This window comes from Bacillus rossius, chromosome 3 (genome assembly GCF_032445375.1).
Source record: "Bacillus rossius redtenbacheri isolate Brsri chromosome 3, Brsri_v3, whole genome shotgun sequence".
Lineage (NCBI taxonomy): Eukaryota > Metazoa > Arthropoda > Insecta > Phasmatodea > Bacillidae > Bacillus > Bacillus rossius.
In genome coordinates, this window is record NC_086332.1 from 50284356 (window position 1) to 50306766 (window position 22411).

The 22411-nt window shown below is 39.5% G+C and overlaps 1 protein-coding gene across 5 annotated transcripts in view; it reads left to right on the forward strand.

The window, feature by feature from the left end:
- The window catches only part of LOC134530667 (uncharacterized), a 205970-nt gene that overhangs the window by 104136 nt on the left and 79423 nt on the right, over window positions 1-22411 (forward strand). For 3 of the 5 annotated variants that reach the window (XM_063365710.1, XM_063365709.1, XM_063365711.1), the window contains 4 exons: window positions 6531-6611; window positions 10826-10894; window positions 11752-11859; window positions 20085-20165. In XM_063365710.1, coding sequence (XP_063221780.1) covers window positions 6531-6611; window positions 10826-10894; window positions 11752-11859; window positions 20085-20165 — 339 coding nt within the window. The remainder of the gene's footprint in view (window positions 1-6530; window positions 6612-10825; window positions 10895-11751; window positions 11860-20084; window positions 20166-22411) is intronic. The other 2 variants (XM_063365712.1, XM_063365713.1) reach the window with 1 other exon arrangement.

Below are 22411 nucleotides of genomic sequence, written 5' to 3' on the forward strand. Positions count from 1 at the left end.
GCAGACTTTCCAGTCAACTGTCTACAGCTTTACTGTCCTTGCCCACTACAACACCATCGTCCACATACAGACCCAGGATCACAGAGCCATTACAATTTTTAAACACACAGGGTTCAGACTTCAGTTGACTCATACCAGCTGACTTCAAGTGATCTGTAATTCTCTTATTCCACCTTGCAGGAACTTGCTTGAGGCCGTACAATGTCTTTGTAAGTCGGCACACACCATCAATGTTCATTCCCTCTGGGGGATGCATATAGACCGGCTCTTCCAGATGGCCATAGAGGAATGCTGTTTTGATGTCAAACGTTCTCACCACATACCCTTTGTTTTGAGCCATGCCTAGGATAGCCCGCATGGGTCCGCTGTTCAAGACTGGGCTGTAGGTTTCGCCACAGTCAGTGCCGTTTACTTGTTGACACCCTTGTACGACCAACCTTGCCTTATCTCTTCTCTTCTCAACGGCTGCTTTCCAATGCTTTCCTTCTGTGCAGGAAGAAACAGCTTCTTCATATGTCAACATCACATAATCTTCAAATCTCGCAGGAATCCTTCTGTCCTTCTATGTGCTCTCCCCTGTTCCTTCACAGCATTTTCGTCAGTTTCCTCATTAATTTCAAATCCATGAAATGATTCGTCACTGTCTGTGTTTTCATCATAATTTGACATCCCATCTACTTTGTCTTCATCATTTTCTTTCTCTTGTATCTCATTCATCATATCACCCCGTTCCTGTAGCACTGGCAGCATTAGCGGAGGGTCGCTTGCTTCCTTACGAGTGTCCCAGCCTTCTATGCACACCACATCTCTTCTAACCACAATTTCTCTTCTATTTGCATCCCACAGCCGGTAATCCGTTCCCGTGTAGCCCACGAACAGCCGTTTTTCACTTCTTGACTTCAGTTTCAACTGGTACTTGTTAATCTTTGCATACGCTGCGTATCCAAATATTCGTAGGTTAGAAAAATCAGGTTTTCTTCCATACCACAGCTCTGCGGGGGTTTCACTCCGGCCTGTTGTTGGGCTTCTGTTGATGAGATAGGTTGCTGTATATGCAGCCTCACTCCACAGTTCTTCTCCGGCATGCAGGAGTCCAGCATTAGTGCTCTAATCTTGTCCATCAAGGTTCGGTTGAAACGTTCGGCCATTCCTTGGTGTTGAGGTGTATATGGAGCAGATGTGTCGGCAACGATACCTTCAGCTTCAATCTAGGCTCTGAGCTTCTCATTCACATACTCCTTGCCATTGTCTGTTTGCAGTTTGTGGACTTTCAGATTCCACTGCCTTTCTATTTTATTCACATGCTGAATCACTAGTTCAGGAACCTCAGCCAGTTTGTGGACTTTCAGATTCCACTGCCTTTCTATTTTATTCACATGCTGAATCACTAGTTCAGAAACCTCAGCCTTTGATTCGAGCAAGTGGATTTCAGCAAAGTGTGTGAATCCATCAATGAAAGTCAGGATATATTTCTTCTTATTCCAGCTATGTGGTGTAATTGGCCCCACCAAGTCAGAGTGTAGTATTTCCAGGGGTTTGCTGGCTTGTGCCCATTCTTTCACGAACGGAGCCCTTGTCTGTTTTGCTTGTATGCATATTACACACGGTTCATGGTTCAGATTTCCACTCCTCAACGTCATTCCTTTCACAACCTTTGATGCAGCTTTGAGACAATCTTGACTGATGTGACCCATTCTTCTGTGCCAAATTATGTCAGGATTTGTACTTTCGGCCACCAGAGCTTCCGACAATGTGTCTTTGGGAATTTTTACCACATACAGTCCATTTGCACTTCTTTAGCCTCTTAGCATCACTTCATTATTTTTGATCACTGTCACTTCATTCTTTGAAAATTTCACTTCTCCCCCATTTCCTGTGATTGACCCCACCGACAATATGTTCTTACTGAGCTGAGGGACGTACAATACTTGCTTCAGTTCACAACAGTCTGTCACTACTTTCCCTACACCCTCTGCACTCATGCTCACAGAATTTTTCGCAAGGCCTATATTCATCCTAGTAGCTCTCGGTTCTTCCAGTAAGCTTTTTTCGTAGGTCATGTGGCAAGATGATCCTGAATCCAGGATCCATTCAGTGTCTGCCAAGTCACAGCTCGCTGTCATGAAGGAAACTGGTGGCCCCTTGTTTGCCTTATTTCGGAAATATCAGTCCTTTTCTTCATGGTTGGTTCTTTTGCATATGCTACAGTTCTTCACTTTGCTTGGACACTCCCTAGCCATATGTCCAGTTTTGTCACATGAGAAACATCTAATGGTAGAGGTACCTTGCCTTTTATTCACTGCACTAGCTCTGTGAAACCCCGCTAAGTGTTTGTCTGAACCACACTCGTAGCATCTTTTTGCTTCAGCTTTGAATGCTACTGCATCAGTTTCGGCCCTGGAGTCAGTGCACCTTTTTTCCTCCGCCACCAATCGTGTTGCCAAATTTGCCAGAGTTTTACTTTCCATTGGAGTGGATTCCCATGCACTAATAAAATAGCTGTACCTTTCAGGTAAAGTCGTCAGGATCCTAGAAATCAACATATGTTCTGGAACGTCGTTTCCCAGCGCCTTCAACCTGAACACCAGGTTTTCAAGCTTACTTACATGCGTCACCAAGTCTACCCCTGCTGTGTATTTATAAGCAAAGAATTCCTGCATTAGATCGAACTTCTGCTGCGAAACGTCCCTTTCATATACGTCGCACAGTTTTTTAAACATGCTGTACGCATTTTCACACGTAAGAATATGCGTCAGAGGAATCCTGTCGACAGTGGCTATTATTATCCTTTGTGCTTTCGCATCCTTTTTGATGTACTCCGCATAATTTTCACTGTCTCGTTCTGGTAATTTCGTTTCTCCAGTTACAATGTCGTACAAACCTTGTGACTTGAACAATATATTTACTTTGAACTTCCACAGATGAAAATCACAAGGTTCCTTTAATTTTTCCACCAGTGAAGGTTCGTTCACTTCGGAGTGAGCCATTTTTGTATCGTCGCAACGACCCTTTTAATGCATCCACACTTTTTTGCGCGATACTGGGCCCATAACATGTTAAATAATGTATTTGTATTTTGTTAGGCTAATTACACAATAAACACAGTTCAGGTTCCAGACCAACAACGCTTTTATATGCCGTTTATCTTGTATTTTTACTGTTTACACACTCAACGAAAACAACCTTCGGCCGCCATCATCTTTCACTACTACTATAGTCAAAGAAACACTTTTTCATGTACACACTGGATAACGGCAGTTAACAACAAAAACAATTATGGACTAACTATGAAACGAAAACTGAGGATTACATTTTTTCATTATTACAATTCCCAACAGTTGAATTACTTTAGGCTGAATGATTTTGATTGTGAAACTTTTTAGTTTGATATTTGTTAGTACCTAAAAGTAGTATTGTGATGCTTGTCTGCTTTAGTCTGAGTTTTATTCCAGCTATACTGTGGTATAAAATGTAAGGTTATTTGTTATTTGAAGTATTTTATATTACACAAAACAGGAAACTGCTGTGATATACAGACTGCAGATAGTGCTGAGAGGGAAACATGTTGAATATTTCCATGAGGCCATTAGTTTTTTTGGGTGTGCTCATCTTCCCCCCACTAATGCATTCCATCAATGCTCCGTCGCATTGCTTCAATCTTCGTCATCTTTAATGATGCCTCATCAGGCCCACTCATAACATTGGCACTTACCTCTCATCTAGTCAGATGAGCGAAGAACAGTCACTAGACTACACCATACCTCTTACACTGTTACTTAAAGGAAACACAGGACTGGGTGTTGAACAAGAGAACTTTATTATTATTATTATTATTATTATTATTATTTGCAATAACATTTTTGTATAATAACTTCAAAACCTAGTGTTTTTGTTACCTATGTCTTTTGTCAAGTTTATTTTTGCTGTTATATTATGGCATACCACTTACGGGTTGCTATGCCACAAACCCCATGTTTAATCACTGTAAGTCAGGAACTGATTCAAAATAATCAATTCTCACAATTTATTATGTTTTAACTAAGAATTTTGAAAAAAGAAATACATTACTAAATTTTAATTATTTCTTTAAATAAATTAGTTATTCTTCTGCACTTTTTAAAAAAATGTAACACAGTATTCACATGTTAAGCATGTTAGTTAAAAATGATACACTCTTCTTTTTGTATAAAACTTTTAGTTGAAAAGTTATTTCCAGATGCTGACCTTTTTCTCTTCTCTATGCTGTCAGGCAGATACTTGTCACTAATTCTGGCAGGCCACGCAGCCCTCTATTTGAGGGGTGAAGGGTGGGCCAGACCGTCCTCCCTGCCCATCCATTACAGTTGCCAAGCACTGGATTGTTGTCTTAGAGGGAGTTCAGTGTAACACTGTGACATCGTCCGGGGCAACGCCTCAGAGCCTGATACGCGCCACGTGTGTAGTGTGGGGATAGAGCGCCACGGACCTCGAAAATATGGCGCGAGAGGCTTTTGTTGAGGCTACCCGGCGTCCATGTTTCACCCGGCAGTTCTTCTTCGCCATCGCCGTGAAAGGGAGCTGGACTCTATGTAAACTGGACATACAGCGGAGTGTTTATTTGAGTTACCTTGTACAGTTGGGTTTGTAAATAAACATGTGGACAATCTGTGCACGCGCGCCTGTGAGAGTTAGCTCAGTTCTACCACGTGCGTGTTGTCTGAGTGCCTGATCACGTGTTTGCCTCCTCGACGTCTGGCGTGTGAGACACCCTAAGCACCCACCCATCTAATCATCAGAGCGTGCCCGGCGCTAAGATCAGGCCAGGTCCAGGTGTCGCCGAGAACTGCAGCAAGGGGTTCGAGTCACGTCCTCACACAGGCGACGTCACGCCCTGAGGCGAGAGTCTCCACCGGGTCCGTGACCCTTGACATGGTGGCGCCCAGTAAACTCGTACGTCTCATTAACAATACCCGCGACCATGTCAACTGCAAGACATCAGACATTGAATCTGCTATTTTGATCTAAATCACACAGCCTCAAGCCTCAGAAGTGTTGCCATCTACAAACGAACAACGTTATGTAAGAATGGGTCAGTCCACAAACATTTAGAACGGAGTGAATTGATCTCAAACTAGAACACACAAGGCCGGTATTGTGGGAATGGGTAGAATGTTTGGCCTCTAAATGGCACAATAACATGGAATATCAGTTAAATAATTTTTGCTTAGTGTTAATATAGATTGTCATTTTACCTTCACAACTATGTCAATAACTCAATTTTTAAAACTTATGTTGGTTGACTCATTTGTGCATAACTCCATCGAAATAGATGAGGTCGACAGGGACTTTGCTCCTTTACGCCTGGTCAGACTCTGCTCCCGTTGCAGTCCCATGGCAACCGTAACCACTCCTTCCTGGCATTTGAACCGCCAAAACATACGTGTGCGTGTGCTGCATGACGTGTGTTTGAATGACACACCACAAACTCCCGTGAGAGGGCACTGTAACTTCAGTGCTCTGTCCCCTTAAATAATTATAAAATAAATTGTGAACCTTTATTTTTTATCCTAAGTTTTTTGTGGCACAGCAGATCGGCCGGAAGGTTTTTTTTTAATAAATCTTGTATTTAATTTTGCATAAAATAAAGACAGCACCGGACATCCCAAGGCTGACCCGAGTCCAACCGAAGCTAGACTGTGTTTGAATATTAATTATTTATTATTATATGTTTTAATCATTCTAGCCATGAGAAAGCACGCAATAATCGTACGAGTGTTTTCTGTGTCTAGTTTTCAATAACTCTTGGCACGCAATCATAAAAATGTAAGGTAGTTTGGTTTGGCGCAAGAGACACCATGTGGCCCGTACAGAGCATTCACTCACCCCAATTCTTTGTCATCACCGGCCGAGAGCAGCCCGGGGACCTAACCACTTGTATTCACTGATAAGTAGTTTGTCGTTCATGTTCTTAATCTTTAAATCTTTTTACGCTTCTCCTCGGGGCTACTCTCGGCCAGCAGGCTGTTTAAATAATTATTCTTATTACTCCTCGTGAGTGTTTAATCACCCTTATGTAATTCTTGTATGGCCATGTGTGTGGACCACACCGCAAAATAAACTGATTTGTACCTCAGGCTTTTTTACGGTTTACAGGACAATGTAAACTGGAGCATGTAACTTCCTAACAAGCCTAGAAGTGTGTTTTAAATGGTGTTCCTTTCTTCTTGTGCTCACGTGTACAACATCTACTGCATGGCGGCATGTGGGACACCCTAAGAGCCCACTGCGTTTATTCCTAAAGCATGCCCGACGCTGAGAGCGGGCCAGGTCTTGGCAATTGTTGTGCGAAACTTAGAGGGTTCTAATCTCGCTCCCACATGAGCAACATCACACCCGAGAGGAGTCTCCACACCGGCTCATGTGCCATTTCATACGGTGGCACCCATACAGTAGTTTTGGTTTCAAAGTAAATCAAGCCCACTAGCCCAGACCTCATAGTTATCAAACAACTGCAGCTGCACTAAAGGGCTGTTGTTTCCCATGGGTTTCAGCCTCCATGCTTACCCACATCAGAACAGCAGAAGCCGCCCTACGCGTGTCCGGATGAGTCCCAGACACCAACTACACCCCAGGTGACAGTCCTAGCTGTATTAGTTTTCACATTACAAAACAAATAATTTCAGTGTTTGTATTCAATTCAATTCATAAACTTCAAAATAACAAATTTTTGTTTGTATATAAAGTCTAGTGAAGCTGTTTCATAACCTCCTCATGTAATGATCGAAATAGATTTTAAGAATCACTGTTGTGAAATATATGTTATGTTCATTTCATTTTCAATACATTAATGGCCTATATCTACAAGAATTTATTTCATCACGAGCACAGTGACCAGCAGAGCTACTAATGTTCATACAGAAGGACAATCATTAATCCAGAAATTTTTTGATGATTTAAGAACAAGTCAACCAGACAATAATCAGTTTGGAACCACAGTAAAAAAAAAATCCCTTGAAAATTTGAAATAAAACGTTTTTATAGTTTATGTATTTGTAACCATAACGTAAAATACCATTTACAAATATGTCAAAATATAGTAATAAAACTATTATAAAAATAAAAACAATTTCCACTATATTTATTCAGTTTTGATATTCACTTACCAGAATATTTTGATATGATTCAAATTCAAAAAAAATATATACATTATTCAAATATGCCTACTGAAGTTAAAATAATTACTAGCTGGGAAGCTGTTACTAGTGTTCTTGGCTAAAACCATTCCTAGATATCATATTTTTCCCTTATCAAAATACTTCTCGTCATATAGGCAGTTAGGCAGTAATATAACAAACAAATTCATCTTATATTCAACATGATTCAGGCCAAAACAAAGTGTATCTGCCTGTTATTTAAAATTTGCATTTGTTAAGGTGGAAAGTATACATTTAAAGTTTTTCTTACATTACTATAAAATAGTGTCTATTGATAGTATTATGTATTACAGTTGCGGTAATTTTCAAACATTAATTCAGTGCCAATAACCAGTGACTTTGCAGGTAAAACTTTGTGTACAATCCAAACACTTTCTATTTCAGAATATTTCAATATTTGATGATATGAAATGATTATGGCCTAGCAACTGTTAAATGCAGTGTGGCATCTCTTGTTTCTTATCTGGTTCTAAGCCATAATTTGTCTTAGAGGAGTGAGCTACGTAGATCAGCAGCTCAAGATGTTTTCCCCTTCTCCAGTTTTGTTCCTGCTGGCCACTGGCATGTTCCCACTCTTTAAATGGGGGGGTGGGGGGGGTGGGGGGGGGGTGAAGTAGTCCTACAAGGTGCACACGCCTCAAAACAAAACAAATCGGTGCATAGCTTTTTATAGCATTGTAGTTTTCTGAGTGATTTTAAAGTTAGAGCCAATCATTGTAAAAGTGCTGCTTATGGTTAGAGACAAGATTTTATGGTTTTATTTTTAGACCTATTTCGTTTTTAAAACAGAAGATTTCAGTGTTATTGTTTTTGTTTTTTTCTATTTACTCATAAAGATATGAGACACAAATGTTTTATAACACTTATTTCACCAAAACGTCATTTTGATTTATAGATGAAGCGCTCAACAGAAAAAATAAATCTGCAAGCACTTGTTTGATAAATGTACCAACATAAAAATGTTAGTAATAACAGTTGTAAGATCTAAAAAGAATAAAATATATTATTCCATTCTATTTATTACATTTATTACATACATTTTTGTAAAAACTGAGTAATGAATACATTACTTCAATTTAATATATTATATATTACTTGTTTTGAGATTTTAGTTAAGTTTTTTTTAAAAGTGTTGATTAATTTCATGATAGTAATTGCATTTTGGTGCTTTATGGTGTATTAACTTACGTTTTGGTGTTGTATAGTGTACCTATTGACAAGCTTTTTGGTGTTATTTCTGTTTTATCCAAATTCACCATGTAATCTTGTCCCTAATTATGTTATATAAAAATACAATTTTTATTTTAATGGACACAATAAGTGACAGGTTTAACAGAAACACATTATGTAGCATGAAACACATGCAGGGAAAACCTTTTCATTATTTAACTATCATACGGCTGGCAGCATATTGTAACAATGGAAATTTAATCGTGATGTGCAGTCTAAATTTTTGAAGCCAGGCTGCAAGCACTCTGTACTTGTTGCTCATTGTTAAGGTCAGGCTTCAACTAATTTAACGTAGGAAGTGGGCCACTTTCAGCAATCACACAGCACACAATAAATTAACACCACAGATCTGTCTTTCCTGTGCCTAGCCAATCAGGAGGATAAACTTGTTGGAAAGAAGAAATATTTTTTACTCGAGTCAAAAATATGTAGTAAAATTTTGTTGATAAGTTTTATTTGGTAATCAAAGAAAACTAATTCTATAAATATTGTTAGTTATTTGGGGAAATAGATCTGGAAACTTTTGTTTTAACTTTAAACAAAATTAATGCCAGTGGAAGTCAGTAAATATTATAATGATTGTGGTAGAAATATTTCTTGGCTTTCATGCAATCGTATTAATAAAGTGAAAACTTGTAAATTCAACAGGTTTTTCAATCAAGAATTCCAACAATAGCACTGCAGTTACCAAACTTTGCCCTTCTATTTTTGCATCTATTTTAGTATAAACTTCTGTATCTGTCATTGTTGTGCATGCGTTATTTTGGTTATAGCTTGTAGATCTGTGCTGTTCATGTGTATTTGTCTCTTTGGGCATGCTACTTGTGTGTAACAATAATTGTAGCCTTGCCTTAAAGACTTGATTTTTCCTGCTGTGATTTCGATCGATGCACAACTGCCACCCTTGTGTCCCTTACTTCATCTGAGATTGCATTTAATAAGTGGCAAGGCTGGAAGGCTGATAAGTGTGCTGTGCTGTACATTTCACATTGTTATTATTTCCAAGGGGAGTGAATACTGAAAAGTTTGCAGTAGTATGTGGTATGTAGTTAAAGAGTGTAAGTAAAATCAGGTTTTGATGAGAACCAATACAGGTTTATAGAAGTTATTACTAAAGTCAAGATTTTATGGTGCTAAAAAAAGCTTTTTTTTAAAGGTAGGAGATTTCATCTTTATCATCATTAAAAATTGAAATACATGTAATTATATATAAATATCAAAAACAATTATGTAGATCAACTGCTGGTGACATTAAAAATGTGTACAAAAAAAGTACTACATATATTCATGAGAGTAAGTTAAACAAAAAATAAACTTCAGCTAAATATTTTTGCAACTGTATTATTTTTTCAACTCTATTAACATGAACCAAAAAATAAATTTTTAATGTTAAAAGGCCAAAATCATTATACTTATACATTTTCTTGTTATGTTTTTATTTTATATATGCCTTTAAGCCATGTTTTCATAGTATCATCTATAGACTGCTGTTATTTAGTTTACTTACTTTGAAAAAACCATAAACAGAAACTGAGTTTTTTTTATTTAGTACATGATATTTAAAGATTTTAAATCAAAACCTAAATTAACAAATAACAAAATTAATTATATATTTTAATATACAATTTTAGGTAAATTTCGCTGCATTTTCTGTTTTGCTTTGCATTTTGGTATTATGCTGTGAATTAACTTCCATTTAGATGTTAAGCGGTGTCAATTCAGTTTCAGTGTTATTTGGTTTTATCACTATTCATCTTATAATCTTGCCTCTAGTTATTACTTCACAGATGTTTTGTGGAACAAGGTGGTGTAGTGAGTATGAATTTGAATCCTTGACCAGGCATCCCAATTTAAATTTTCTATGGTTTCCGTACATCACTCCAGGCAGTAATTGCTGGGATAGTTCCTAACATAAGGCTATGACTGATTCCTTTCCTAATATTCATGGTTCTGTGTAGTTATGTGTTACTGTCTGTAATGATCTCACTGTCAACAAAGCCTTGCACCCAGAAATAAAAAAAATTATTGGTGTCATGTCCACTATGCTTCCACCCTTACCTACTTCTACATCCTGGAACATTCCGTTCCCTCGCACCCACTCCAAAACAAAAATGCATTCATTACGTTTCACTGTCCTGCCAACCGAAAAAAGCCACGAGTTGTGACTCGTATCAGGTGGACTGCCAACATAAAATAATAAATGAAACCATAAATCAGAGCAGCAGTGGAATGTTATGTTGGGGAAAAATAAGTATATTGTGAAGAACCTCAATGGTAGTAGGTAATGCAGGCCATGTTTCGTACCTTTACAAATGTACCCGTAACTCACCAGAAATGGAACCTACCATTGTGATCGCACAGCCACCATGGTCTTTCCTGTTAAAAAGTTGTTTTGTCTGCAGCCTGCCATCACGGGGTTGTGCGACGCCCGGCAGCCAGGGGGACAGAGACGTGTGGAGACTGGAGTACAGGCGAGTGTCTGAGCTGTATTTACTGCTTACTGCAGTGAGTGCTCCAAACATAATTAACCACCAAGTTTTATATCAACATCAATGTGCGACCAAATAAATACTCGCACACTGTATCATGTGTTCAAAAAACTGTGTGTGATCCTAAATTTGCTCTTTCTTGATTTCAATCAATAAATTACAATTGAAATATGCATATTAATATGTGAAACTAAAATAAAGAATTTATAAGTTTTATTTTTTAAACTCCTACATTTTCCTCACAGTTTGTAATGTCGGTAACAATTACAGTATACATGTAAAAAATCCCTTAGTTCTAATGAATGCATTTAGCTGTGCTTAGTATCGGTAGAATGCTGTTACTCCCATCAAAATGCATGGGCTTATGATGTTTGTTTTATCTTCTGAGGGTGATATAAACACATAATAGAGCAGCAATTGATGGCATTGATTGGCAAAATGACCTACCAGGAAAATCTCATTGGTCATCGAAACATAAAGAAGTACTGATTGAATTCATTAAAGATTGAATTATATATCATTGTGATGGAAGATCATTGTTTCAGCCATACAGCCTTTGCTAAGTAGAAAACATCAATTATGCAGAACAGTTCACAATCGAGGGTCATAGACGCACAACCTCGTGCCGGATGCCATCTTCATGTCCTCTGATCTTTAAGTTGCGGCAGGGTTTGCAAATGTTTTCTTGTGACCATATGCATAACTATGTCCACTGTGATTATTTTCACAACTGTACTAAACAGCGAATAAAGCTCTACAAATGGCATATTCATAAGACAATTTATTTTTAAAACCTTCTCTGTTAGCTTACTTCTCTCTATTGTAGCTCTTGTTTACAGGGTGCAGAGAACAGCCAAGTGAGTCAACAGGGAAGGATGTCCCCAGAACAACAGCAACTTTCTGATTGCTGCATGGATGATACCACACAACCTCCAGGGGTAGCGCAGGTAGCTGTTTCTCTTGTATGACAAATTTATCTGCTGTTTTTAACGATTTCTCCAAACATCTGGGCTATATCGCTGCTTATTAAGGCTGTGCAAAGTGGTAACTTATCATTTTCCATTTTCATCTTTTAGTGTTTGGGTAGTTAGAAAGCCTTCAACTTATGAGTTTGAGGGGTTTCAAGTTCACAAAGTTGGGCTAAAAATCTCAATTTTCACGCAAATCTTTTTCTAAGTTTTTATGCGAATATGGAAATTCAAGTTTCAGTTTTCAATTACAATTTGATAGAGGCAGATGCAGGCTAGAGTATATGTAGCAAATAACAGCTGTAGGGATAGGCATTTGGTCGCAATTCATTTCCATCTGTTCCTTCAGTGTGGTAACACTTCTAGCAGGTGGGTTTAGATGGGTTGTACATTGGAAAGCTTTTTTAGTTGTAATTGTTTGTTTGTTTCTTTCTATGAAAATTAATTCTCTTTAGACCTAGTGTTATTTTTTGTCTACTATTTATAGATTTTTTTAAATATATTAAAGGGTAAAAAACAGGTGAAGCTTAACATGCTAATTCCTTATCCGTCCAGTGTATGTGTGCTTGGGTAAGAGGGGCCAACGTTTTCTTGCACTGTGAACCCCTTTATTTTTTGTCAGTCCGCAGGTGAGATAATTCCCTGAGCTGTCAAGATGATCATTCCCAGCAGTTAATTTTGCTAAGTTAGGGGGGAGGGGGGGTGGAGGCAGGCTTGCATCCAGATGGTCTCTTTGTATTATGTACCTGAAAAACATCTCGTTGCATGTCAGGATGACTAAGTCATTATTCCTTACATTTGTAGTGGGATGGCTTCTACCACCAGGTGGGCACAGCATTGTGTGCTTATTTACAGGTGCATATAAAGCCTGATCAGTTCTCTGGCAGTTAAAATATATTATTAACTCTCTTCTAGGTAAAATATGATCAGCCAATAACACTAGTTAGTTATGTCTCTGAAAAAAAAATGTTAAATCAGTATTTTTTTTTCTCTTTTAGTTTCTCAAAATTGACATTTCTGAATGTGGTGAAAAATAAAAACCCTTCACATAAATAATTCTGAAAAATTTTGAAAATGCTGGTAAATTGTTTTTTGTGCCTGACGGGGGAAGTCCCTTAATGATCCCAAAACCTTTGCCAAATTTATGGATCCTGCACAGCCCTAAAAAAACAACTATAAATACACATGAATCAATCAAAGTATTTGAATTATAAACTTTCAAAATATTCTGTTGATTCTACAATCCTATTACAACTATTCTCCATTATTCTTCTACTGATTAAAACTTAGTAACAATGCTTCTGTCTTTAAGCATAAATACAGTATATCAAAGGGCAGAAGGTCTGCCACATTACGACATGGATACAGAAGTTGTAAGTCTAACATGCATAAAATTTTTCTCTTAATATATACAACTGTCTCTACTGATCACACTACCTTTATACAAGATATTTGCAATAGAGATGATTCCTGTGTAAGATGATGTTAAATTTTCTGGAGTTGTTTGAAGTTTATTAAGTATGGGGGGTACAAATTAATTCTCTGTTGTTTGTGTTAATTAAACTTCTAATTGTGGAATTAACCGAAAATCTGGTTATAGTAATTACTTTGTTACTTTCACTCTTTACTGTTCACCACTCGTCGTTTCACCATCTATGCATGAGTCTCTGTGTCATTCAGTCACAACAACTTTCCAGTTTAGCAGAGCTGATTATAAATTAAAATAAAATTCCCTGAGACAAATTTTTGTGTAGTGGCTGTGGACAGGGGTGTAGCCAGGGGGGATTTTAGGGGTTCTAACCCCCCCCCCCCCCCCTTAGCCACCATTATTTTTCTTATCTGAAAGCAGGTTAGTTAAAAGCCTGGGTGTCTTACTGCTATCATCGGCCACTGCACTGGAGGGGAAGAGTAAGCGAGCCCTACCGATTCTCCTGCCCTTCCCCTACCCCTGTCGTAAGCAGAAGCTATAAGGTTGTGACGCCGTGACAGGTCCCAAGCTTTCAAATATCTTACACCTATTGTATTTAACCAGCGCGGTAATTATAAGCATGTGTTGACTGGGCTTCCAAAAGTGTAGTGATCGCTGTGTGTGTATAGAATTGAGACGACGACATGGTGTCATGTAACTCTTCAAGCGAAAGCTAATTGTTTCCAGGAATAGATCAGTTCTGCCGAAACCCAACCCTTTTCATTCCTTTTTTTTTTGTATTGTCAAGCTTTGAGCATGATTTATGATTTTGAGTGGACAAGGCACTTAGATTGATTAAAATATCTTTAATTAATTTCTTACTTCATCACTCAAACAATTTTTATATTAAAAAATTAATAATATTTTTACCATTACAATATTTAAAGTTAAGCACCGAAAACTGCTCAAATAGCACTATTTTACACCTTAAAATCCAAATTTTTTCTGGGGGAGTACCCCCGAACCCCCCGCTTTAATAGGGGGGGGGGGGGGTTGAGACCATGCTTCTTAACCCCTCCCCCCATACACAAATCCTAGCTACGCTACTGGCTGTGGATATTTCAAAACCAGAAAAAATGCTTCACTATACTTGTTTTATTTCTTTATTATTCACTATTGCTTACAAGACATAATAACACGTTTCAGTTATGATCTATTAAAGGTTCGCCATTACATGAATACTGCTCGCCTTCATGTCTGCCAACTTCTAATCACAACACCATCCCCTAACGAATAATTCACTGTCACAACGTTTGACAAACTAGTCTCTCAATCTTGCGGGCAATCTGATTTCCCGACCACTCTTTGTGCGCACCGGACACCCCACAATTGCACCCTTGTTCTCACGCTCACTCACAGCAGCCTCTCCCTGCTGGCTGACGTTTTCTTGTCCTCCGCTCGACGGCTCCACAGCAGCATCTCCCTGCTGGCTGACTTTTCCTTGTCCTCCGGTTGACTGGTCTTCTCCCTGGCCCCTTGCTACTTCTTCTGGTGTAAACCCTCTGAAGTTGAAGTCTAGGCTGGACCGTCTACCATGCTTCTCCACAGGCAAAGCCGACAGTCTCAGATGTACAGAGTTTCTTCTGATCTGCCAACCCTCTTGATCCCTGACCACATACGATCTTGGTGTCCCCGCTTCTCGCACTACTTCTGCAGGTTCCCATTGTCTGTCTCTATACAGCAACACTCGGTCCTGCTGGTTGAACCCTCTTTTCATTTTCGCCCTTTTATCGTGCCACTGCTTGCTCTTTTATCTTGCCTGTCTTGTAACGCCTGAGTTACTTTGGTGTGTACTTGAGGTTTTAACAGTTTCTTGCTGACTGGCAACTTGGTCCGCACACACCGGCTCATGAGTAGCTGTGCTGGTGACACTCCCACTCCCGACAGGGGAGTATTTCTATACTCAAGTAGCATGACTGACAAGTCAGTTTTCAGATCCAGACATCTTCTGAGCATGTTCTTTGCAACTTGCACCGCCCGCTCTGCTTGCCCATTAGACCTCGGGTAACCTGGGCTTGTTGTCACAACTTCAAAATCCCAACATGCTGCAAATTGCTTGTACTTCTATGAATTAAACGGCATGTTGTCAGACACGATCACTTTAGGGACACCGTGTGTTGCAAACACGGTCAACAGTGCTGTCGTTACACCCCCAACTTGTTTGTTTTCAACTAGTACCACTTCCATCCACTTGGAAAAGTAGTCCACCAAGACCAAGTAACTCTTCCCTCCAAAGTCACACAAATCAACACCAACTTTTTCAAACGGTAGCATTGGTACCTCATGACTAATTAGTGGCTCTGCTGTGTTCCTGTTTCTGAATTTCTGACACACAAAACACCTAGTAACCGTTGCTTCGATGTCCACTGACATGTTCGGCCAGTACAACAGCTGTCTGGCACGAGCTTTGGCTCTCTCGATGCCTAGGTGTCCTTCGTGCAGACGGAGTAGCATTTGTGGACGCAGCGTTCCTGGTACCACTACACGGTCATTTAGAAATAGGAGACCGTTGTCGACATGCAAGTTATGTCTGAACAAAATATGCTTGTGCCTGTTGACTGACTCGATTTTTATGTTCTGGCCACTCTGTTTGACAGTATTGCATCACCTCACATAGTACTTCATCACCAGACGTTGCCTGTCTGAACTCAGCCTTTCGCTCTTCTGACATCTGAACACTGTCACACACACCGACGGTGTGAACCATCTCGTTGGTCAGCTCAGCCTCTCCATCGTCACACTCTCGTATATAAGACCGTGACAACAGATCCGCTACATGCATCAGTTTGCCCGGAATGTACTCCACTGACAGTGTGTAACGCAGCAACTTAAGTTTCATACGTTGCAGTCGTACTGAGTAGACCTCTCCCACATTTTTCTTGAATATGGGCACAAGAGGTTTGTGATCTGTGTACACAGTGACGTTACTCCCATATATGAATTGATGAATTTTTCGTGCCGCAAACGCAAACACTATACTTAGCATTTCCTTCTCTACCTGTGCGTAGTTTTTCTCTGCTGGAGACAAACTCCGAGACGCATAGGCGATGGGTTGATCCCCGCACATCAAACAACACCCCAGGCCATCCTTGGACGCATCACACTGCATCGACAGCGGCTTGTTGGTGTCGAACAGACCTAACACTGGAGTCGTCCTGACCAACTCTTTGACGTGCCTCCATGCTTTGTCGTGTACCGGCAGCCATTGCCACTCAACACTAGTTTTCAGTAATTCATGCAGGGGTGCAATGATGGTGGCTAGGCTAGGCAAAAATTTTCGTAGATAGCTTATGAAACCCAGTACGCGTTGAAGTTCTACCTTGTTGGTGGGTGCCTGTAGCACGAGCACTGCCTGCACCTGTTCTGGATCTGGTTGCATACCGTTCTTGGAAAAGACATGTCCAAAATACTTCACTTCAGGTTGTTTGAACTGAATCTTGGCTTTGTTGAATTTTACATTAAGGTCCTTAGCTCTCTGTGCTACCTGCAATAAGATCTTGTCATGTTCCTGCTCATCAGCTGCTGCAATCAACAAATCATCAAAATATACTATTACCCCTGGAATGTGACCAAAGTTCTCCACATTCACACGTTGAAATATTTCCGGTGCACTGGATAAACCAAATGGGAGTCTTCTAAACCTGTAGCACCCAAATGGCGTGCTAAACGTGCAGTAACGACTTGACTGTTCATCTAGCTCAATTTGATAGAACCCGTCTTTCAGATCCAACACCGTGAAGACTGCCTTATTGCTAAGTTGACAACTTAATTCTTCCAGCGTTGGTATCATATGATATTCCCTTCTGATTGCTGTGTTAACTCCACTGGGTCTAAACACAGCCGAAGTGACTTATCTGTCTTCTCCACGATCGTTAATTGACTGACCCACCCAGAAGGCTGATCGACCTTTGCAATGATCCCTACGTTTACCAGGACCTCCAACTTCTGCTTCAGCCTGTCTCGAAGTGCCAGAGGCACTCTTTTAGGGGGTTTCGCGACTGGCTGTATTGACTTGTCCAATGTTAAGCTGCACTTGTTAGGCATGCACCCTGTTCCTTCGAACAGACACGCAAACTCTGTTGTAAACTCGGCGTATGAGATACCCGATGCGATACCAGCTGGCTTACTGCTCACACTGGGAACCACACTGCGAGAGACGAGTCCCAACAGGACGCACCCTGGGAGTCCCAGGATTGGCATCCTACAATCATTGTCCTTGACCACAACAAATTCCAACAACACTCGCGCACTGTGTTTCCTCTGTCCACGTGTGCAACAAAGAAATGAAACCACCCCCACTGGCTTTATTTTGTGACCACCGAATCCTTCCAGGGTTACGTTAGGTTGCTTTAGCTCAGTTGTGCCGTCAACCTGCTTTACGAGAGACTGTGACAGTATATTTACTTCCGACCCCGTGTCCAACTTAAATTGTACAAACTGGTCTCGCACAAACACATCCTGGACCCTTTCCTTACGATACTGTTTGACACTCTCTATGATAGCATGGCATTCGCCTGATCCTACAACATGCAGCGTACTTACAAAGAAGTCCTCTGGCCCACATGTCGACTCAGTTACCCTAACCTCTTGCACCTGACTAGTACATGCAACTGCAAAGTGATTGCATTTTTTACACTTGTAGCACTCTTTTCCAAATGCTGGGCACTCATTTTTCTTGTGCTCTCTTCTACACCGTCGACACCGAAAGCCTCCTTTGACCGCCTGCTGTAGCTGAGGTTGTCTCTGTTTTGATGTCCTCCAAACTGCATCGACCCCCTGTTCACTCTGGGACTCCTCCTTCATTGTTTCGACATGGTGTTGCACTGGAGTAACCACCTTGCTCTGTACAACACCTGCACGCTGTTTGCCTAATTCTGCCACTCGGCATTGTTCAACTGCCTTGCCTAGGCTAAGATCAGGCTCTCTTAACAATCTTTCTTGTAGGCCTTTATCTCGAATTCCAAGCACTATGCGATCCCTAACCACACTATCTGCCTGATCTTTGAAGTCACAGCTTTTCACAAGTTTCTTTAGATCCCTCAAAAATGAGTCAAACAACTCACCCTCTTCTTGCGAACGACAGTTGAACTTAAAGCGTTCCACGACGATGTTCTTTTTCGGGTTACAGTAGGCCTCAAACGCTGCTGTTACCTTTGTAAAATCCGTCTTGTCTTCGTCCGAGAGGTCAAACGTGTTGTATAGCTCCACAGCTTCGTCTCCGATTATATTGAGCCACATGGCAACCTTGACTGCCGACGACTTCGATTCATAGCCTGTCGCCAGCATGAAAATGTCAAAACTCTGCCTGAACTTGCGATAATTTTCACACAAATTGCCATCGAGAGCTAGACACGGTGGCGGTTTGAACGACTCCATTGTCTAACCCGCCCGACACACACGCACACAGAGACTGTTCAAACTAGTTCGTTCCACTAGTGCCACATGGCCCACCGCTGGCTAGGTAGATATTTTGAACACCTGTAGGCGATCCTACCGACTGCGCCATGTTTTATTTCTTTATTATTCACTATTGCTTACAAGACATAATAACACGTTTCAGTTATGATCTATTAAAGGTCCGCCATTACATGAATACTGCTCGCCTTCATGTCTGCCAACTTCTAATCACAACAATACTATTATGCTCATTTTCAAACACATAAAAATGTGCATTGATACATAACTAATTAATCTTCACTTCACTTAAGACCATGTCTAGAATATTAATAAGGATAATAGTCAGCTGTACCAAAGGCCTCTTTACTGCACTGCCTTAAATTAGTATTCAGTAAATATTAGGGCATATGCACAAAATACAAATAATGTTTGAAAGTAATTTGTACACTCACCTTAAATTTATAATTTACCCAACCCTTAAATTTTCTAGGTCTGATGTAATTTCAATTTAAAGTGTTGATAGCGGGACAGTTTGAATTGGTTACTTCTCTTGCTCACTTAAAACTCGTGAAAGAAGTAGTTGGTGAGCAAACTGGTCACTAAACAAAGTAATCATCAGCTTGCTCTCTCAATCTTGCAGCAAGCTATAAGGGCATCTTTGTCACTTCCTTGAAGTCGTAGAATCAAACTTGCATCGTGGCGGCCTTGTAGTTAGATGATTTTTAGGTCGCGACACTCCTATTTGCTTGTCTCATCGGGGAGTGCTAATAGTTGGCCATCATCAGCTAGCTCCAGCTAGTGCACTTGATGTCACACTTCTACTTTCTGTCTGGCTACTGATCCACCACAGTGCTTCCTGACACCTATGCTGACTCCCAGCCACCGCCGCATGGTTCTGACTTCGGAACCTCACAGTATACCAACTTAGTATAACATTAAGGGTCTGAAGCAACTCATTTAGTTAAAATTACAATATGTATTGTAATTACCTTACTTGAACTTGATCTTTAGTGGAAAAGAACCTCAGTTCATCTGTCTTTAAGAAATATTTTAAATATTTAATCTTAATGTAATTGTGTGAGATATGCACCTGCACCGTGCTTCTTCTGGGGTATAATTTTCTGAACGTAAGATAAATTAAAACCATATACTGAAGCATTAACGGGATGTATAGGTTGGGAAAAATAAACAGTGGTCATCGATAGCATCTCTTATGTTTTCCTTGTGCAAAATATTGTAAGACTTGAATCCACCAGCAGTGTATCCCAGATTGCAAAATTGGATGCCAGATTTTTAATCATGTAGCTTTATGCTTCGCTAAGAATATTTTTGTTTCCAGCAGGAAGGAGGCAGAACACAGCAGTCCTCGCAGTCCCAAAGATCTAGCAATAGAGTGCAGGTGACAGTCACGTCCACACAGGTGAGGGGTACTGCTTTGACGTCAGGGTTGTGTTTCATGGCATGCCTTGTGATGGATAGAATCCCAATTTTCTCAACTATAAATGTTGAATTTGAGTCCTAAAGCATATATAAATCTACCCCTCGAATCTGAATATAAGTTCCATGGGTCAAAAATAAAATAATGGACCAGAAATAAAAGACTTATGCTATGGTTTTGTAACATTCAACTCTTTAAACATTGTTTTATGATTTACAGAATCTATACATGTTGTAATTTTACTAACACAACTGCATACAAAATATAATGTAAATAGTAAAAAGTCTTCAGAGTTACCAGTGATTAATTTTTTAATTTACTAAATTTCTTCCAATTTCTTGACAAATCTTGTTCTTTGAAAATTAAATTGGACATAAAATGTTTTGAATACAGTAGAACCCTGGTTATCTGCGACTCGATCATCTTATTTGCGGCTGAACCACAGTTTTTATCTGATCATGGTAGTTTTTAAATTAAAACAATAATAATTGTTCATTCATCAAATTAGGCTACTTGCCAAACACTGTTAACTACATCACTACTATAGCTGTACTTGGCTCCTAAAATAAATATTTAAATGTGCAAAAGTACACAATATTTAATACAAATGAACTCTTTTTTTAAAAAAATATATACTTTTATTTGCTTTGTTTAAGTAGTCAAAGGCCGCTTGAACAGACTGTACACACGTGTCGTGCGTCAATCTCCCGTTGAAGTCTCACTTCCACTTTCTGTAATCACCAGGGACCACCTGTTCGTAATATTTACATCTAAAATAAGGTTACTCCTAATGTTGCACAGTTCAGTTATTGTTGAGTGCTCACATTCTGATGTATAGCAGCATTTTTTAAGCATTTTTTGAGTACAGTGCTACATTGTCAGAAAATGCTCAAAATATAAGGGTACAGTAAATAAAAACTATTGCTACGACCTCTCACTGTTCCCGGGATAGGGTCGTAATAGAAAGGAGCAGACTTGCAATTACACATCAAAATGTATGCTAGTTTTCGTACAAAGTCCATGTTCAAACTTTTCTGGTATGAAATCAACAAGTTTTCAAAGTTAAATGTAAATTTATTTTAATCGCAGACATCTTCCAAAAAGAAAAGATACCAAAAAAAAAAAAATCATATTGAACCACTTACTGCTACTACTGTTACCAAAATGATTGTAAACGTGACACAATGTGTGACGCAACAGTGTATTTTAAAGAACACTAAGTGCATTTGGCATTGATTTGTGAAGGAAAATGAAAGTAAATTTCATTAAAATTTTAATTTATTAGACGTTGGCTGTAACTTTAAACCACGCCAAAGAGGTCATGATGGTTAAGCACAGTGACATTGCTTTGTTATCGCTCGCGCTAGCAGACCTGATGTGGAATGCAGGGAAGGACAGACGCCAGCCAGTACTAGCAACATGATAATACTGGAGCACCTGTCTGCTGACAAATACGAGGCATGGACTACTTGTATTTACTGACTGACTGACTGGCGACGTAACATTTCGGCAAACATGTTACTTTTATAATTTAAAAATTAACTTAAGTGCTCATTACATTATGTACACACAAAATCACTGAATGTAATAATACAATGTAACCCCAGTTGTCCGATAGGGTTGGTATCATGCGTGACCGCCAGTTATTTAATTAACGCCTATAATAAGGTTACTGCTAAAGTACAATTAAGATATTGTTGAGTGCTCACATTCTGACATGTAGTATCATTTTTTTTTTTTTTTAATAATTTTGTTTAGTACAGTACCTTCTGCAATATGCCAGAAAAATGATCCTATGAAATATGTGTGGTTTTTAACAATTGATTGTAAAATATAGAGAGGTTTTAGTGTGGAGAAAAAATTGCAAAACTTGCACCTGAATATGAAGTCGGTGACACTATAGTGAGGAAATCCTCACGTATTCGTCAGCAGACAGTTCAAGTCAACTTCAAAATGGAAGACAATGAAAGAATCCAGCATCAGCAGCCTTGATGCATGTCTGAATTGTTTCAACAGAAAAGGTCTGAAGACTTGCCAATTAGTGGGCAGATTCTATCGCAGCAGGCCCATGTTTTACACAAAAAATTATATGTAACAATGAACCACCTAGCTTGTGTCAGACGGCAGCAGGTGGCTGGATAGCTTGAAGTACTTAGCAACCAAACAGTGCCACACATCTTGTACCGCCTCTGTATCTTTGTGTTTTCACGATTCAAGCTTACCTTTGT